Source organism: Chrysochloris asiatica, unplaced genomic scaffold, assembly GCF_000296735.1.
Source record: "Chrysochloris asiatica unplaced genomic scaffold, ChrAsi1.0 scaffold00611, whole genome shotgun sequence".
Classification (NCBI taxonomy): Eukaryota; Metazoa; Chordata; class Mammalia; order Afrosoricida; family Chrysochloridae; genus Chrysochloris; species Chrysochloris asiatica.
Window position 1 is genome coordinate 336,486 of NW_006409129.1, and position 3,851 is coordinate 340,336.

Sequence of the window (3,851 nt, forward strand, 5' to 3'; positions counted from 1 at the left end):
CCGACTCATAGCGACCCTGTACAGGGTTTCCGAGGCTGTAAATCTTTACAGGAGCAGAAAGCCTCATCTTTCTCCTACAAAACAGCTGGTAGTTTCGAACTGACCTTGTGGTTCACAGCCCCATTCATAACCACAATGCTACCATAGCTCCTTACATTACACAAAATATTTTTGTATATTTGATTTCTTTTCTCTTTGTTTTTTCATATCTACATAATTCCCACATTATCTCTGACTCTCTTCAGTAAATATGTTTGACTGTGCTCCATGAATCTTCTAAAGAGAAGTAAAAGAGAGAGATAGACTAAAAGAAAGAAAGAAAGAAACAAACAAACAAACAAAGAAACAAAAAAAGAAACAAAGAAAGAAAGAAAGAGGATGGTGAATTTTTAAATAGAACTGTGATTTTTATGAATCCCAAAAGACGCCTTAATGCATTTGTTAATACTTTGATTCCATTAGTAACTATTGTACTGACATAACTATTAAAACATAATTTTAATGATTTCAATAATACATTTGTACCTATATTCTCAAGTATTATATATCAATTACCTGAACTTACAAAGAACTAGCAATTAAATTTAATTGTTTCTCTTATACTACAGTTTCTAAGGTCAAATGAGCAATTTTTCCTCCATAAGTCCTACAGTTATGAAGTGATTTATTATAGATATTAGAAAAAATCTCTGACATGAAGCTTTCCCATTAAGAGGAGCATTTCTGAGAAAAAGAACATAAAAATAGACAATATCCCAAACCCAAAGCTATTGAGGTAAAATCAATTCTGACTCATAGTGACCCCATAGTGCCCTGTATGAACCTAGAGAGTAGATCTGCTCATAGGGATTTGCAAGCTGAAATCATTGAGAAACCAAACTGCCACAGCTTCATTCTACGAAGCAGCTGGACAGTACTAAAGGCTCAGCTCTAGGTTAGCATTCAAATCCCAAGGCAGAACCAAAACTCCTTATGAATAGAGAAATTATCTTCAAATTGTCATTATGTTAAAACTTAAAAAATCCCTAATAATAAAAAAAATAATCTACAAAAGTAAAATTGGACAAGTTAATATTATGTGTTTGGACACATTAAAAAAAAAAAAAAATTAAGAAAAAAGGGGAGTGTCCTCTTTTTGTGTGTGAATAAGATGCTTCTGTCTCCTGATTACCTTCTGTTGCCCTGCTCCCCACAGAACAGGAAGTGACAATGAAATGGGATAATGAAGTGAAAAGAGCATATAAACTGTTTGGGTAATTAAATGCTGCCTTCTAATTAACAAAAAATGTAAGTCTAAACTATCCTGTTCTAGTTATTGGACAATGTTTTAAAATTAAACGGTTTCCACAGAGCTTTGTTATGTAACTTTAATCCATCCTTTTGAGGTAAGGAGTGTTCTCATTTTACAGTAGTGGAAAGCTGTTTATGTGTATTCATGAAACACATACTTTCAATTATAATGTTTGAAGACTTCGTTTTTTTTCTTTGTTTTTTTGTGGGTTTTTTTTTTAATGTCCATTGTTCTTGGGGAATTAAGGAATAATAGATTTTAGTTATTGTTTTGGTTTGCTTTGTTTGCTTGTTTCTTCTAACCTGACAAGTTCAGTCAACAAATAAATGATGCCATTTTTTCCCTTTTATTTACAAAGGAAATTGCATCCACATGGACTCAAGCATTTTGTCACTGCCTAGCCTATCTCAGGAGTTCTGGTGTGATGCTGTGGGAGAAGCGCTGACCAACATGCTTATAGGTTCAAACTCAACGCCTACTGCATGGAAAACTTTCCAGGGTCACTATGAGTCCGACCACAGTTGACTGCACATAACAACAGCAAATCCCATCTCTAGAGGGAAGAAGTGGTTCAGTACTACATTCTTATAATCCCAGTGCTCTACCCAGATATGATTCTTGACCAAGCAATCCTAACTTTAGCTCTACCCATTTCTCAGTAGAAGTGTGTGTTTTCTGTGATGCTGAATGAGTTTCAGCAGAGCTTTCCCATTAAGATCATTAGAGAGTAAAGTCTAGTGACCTACTTCTGAAAATCAGACAATAGAAACTCTATACATGAAAATGGTCCAATCCCATTGTGTATGGGGTTCCAATGCATTGGACGTCAGCTTAAAGGAAGTAACAAAAACAACAACAGTATATCACTGCCTGAGATGTGATTACCTATTTCCAAAAAAACAAAGATGAAAACATAACCAGGTGTGCTCTGTTTTCACAGGATATCAGGACATTGGATTTAGAACCAATAAAAATCAACAAAAATGTCAGTGTTGTCCTCAACACTGGAATCATATAGGATTCCGTTGAAGAATACTTCTGAAGTCACCATGTTTATATTGCTGGGCTTCACAGATGACATTGTGCTGCAAGTCTGTCTCTTTTCATTATTTCTTGCGATCTATATTTTTACTCTGGTAGGAAACTTGGGACTGGTTTTATTAGTCATGGTAGATTCCCGACTCCACAACCCCATGTATTATTTTCTGAGTGTATTATCTTCCATAGATGCTTGTTATTCTTCAGTTGTCACCCCCAAAATGTTGGTTAATTTCCTGGCAGAGAATAAAGACATTTCTTTCTTTGGTTGTGCTGCACAAATGATGCTCTTGGTCACTTTGGGGACCACAGAAAGCTTTCTTTTGGCAGCAATGGCTTATGATCGCTATGTAGCAATCTACAACCCACTTCGGTATTCAGTTAGCATGTCACCCAGAGTTTACGTGCCACTCATCACTGCCTCATTTGTTGGGGGTATTATGAATGCTACTTTTCACACAGTAGCAACTTTTAACCTCTCCTTCTGTGCATCCAATGAAATTAATCATGTCTTTTGCGATATCCCTCCACTCCTTGCTATCTCTTGTTCCGACACTTACATCAACCAACTTCTGCTCTTCTGTCTTGTGAGTTTTATTGAGATATTTTCCATCTTGGTAATCTTGATCTCCTACAGTTTCATTTTATTGGCCATTCTAAGGATGCGTTCTGCTGAAGGGAGACGAAAAGTGTTTTCCACTTGTGGTTCTCACCTAACTGGAGTGTCAATTTATCACGGAACAATCCTCTTCATGTATGTGAGACCAAGTTCTAGCTATTCTTTGGACCATGACATGATAGTATCTACATTTTATACCATTGTGATTCCCATGTTGAATCCCATCATCTATAGTTTGAGGAATAAAGATGTAAAAGAAGCAACGAAAAAACTGTTTCAGAGATTATGGTTCATGAATAACACCCGTTCTTCTCATTGAGAAAAACTGAATAAAATTTTGGATGCTTGTCCATATTTCTATTCTGATTATAAGAAAATTCTTTCTTTTAGATAATAGTGTCCATCTGTTCCTGAATATTTTCAAATATGTCACTATAATATAAATACTAGATTGCAAACCACAAGGTTGGCGATTCAAACATACCTGCTGCGCCTCAGAAAACCTATACAAGGTCATTATAAGTTGGAAACAACTTTACAGCCCTTAACAACAACAGCAGTTCTTCCACTGTGGAATCTTCAATTGCAGGTCAATTGTATCATCTAGATTAAACATTTATTGATGCTTGTATATTTCTAAGATTAGTATTTGTATAATTTGATTTTTGCATACTATAATATTGATGTCCTCAGGTTTGGTACAGTTTAACATGACTTATCATCATTCCTCAGCACTCTTTGTAAGTAATAAATGAGATGAAAATTGACCTCTATTTGGAAGTCAATAAATTGTTCAGACTGATTAAAAAACATAAAGGACTCAAATTATTAATATTAGCAATGAAAGAAGAGATATCACAATAGTCCTCCTACATATTCATGGAATGATAAGAAGATATTATC

The 3,851-nt window shown here is 35.0% G+C and overlaps 1 protein-coding gene across 1 annotated transcript; it reads left to right on the plus strand.

Annotated features, from left to right (window-relative positions):
• Positions 1-2,274: 2,274 nt before the first annotated feature.
• On the plus strand, positions 2,275-3,267 carry LOC102819251 (olfactory receptor 1094-like). Its single transcript, XM_006877813.1, has one exon. The coding sequence runs from the start codon at positions 2,275-2,277 to the stop codon at positions 3,265-3,267; it is 993 nt and encodes a 330-aa protein (XP_006877875.1).
• The last annotated feature ends 584 nt before the right edge of the window (positions 3,268-3,851 follow it).

What these genes read in the sequence shown, in the direction of transcription:
- LOC102819251 (XM_006877813.1), top strand. Translation starts at nt 2,275, where the DNA reads ATGTCAGTGTTGTCCTCAACACTGGAATCATATAGGATTCCGTTGAAG.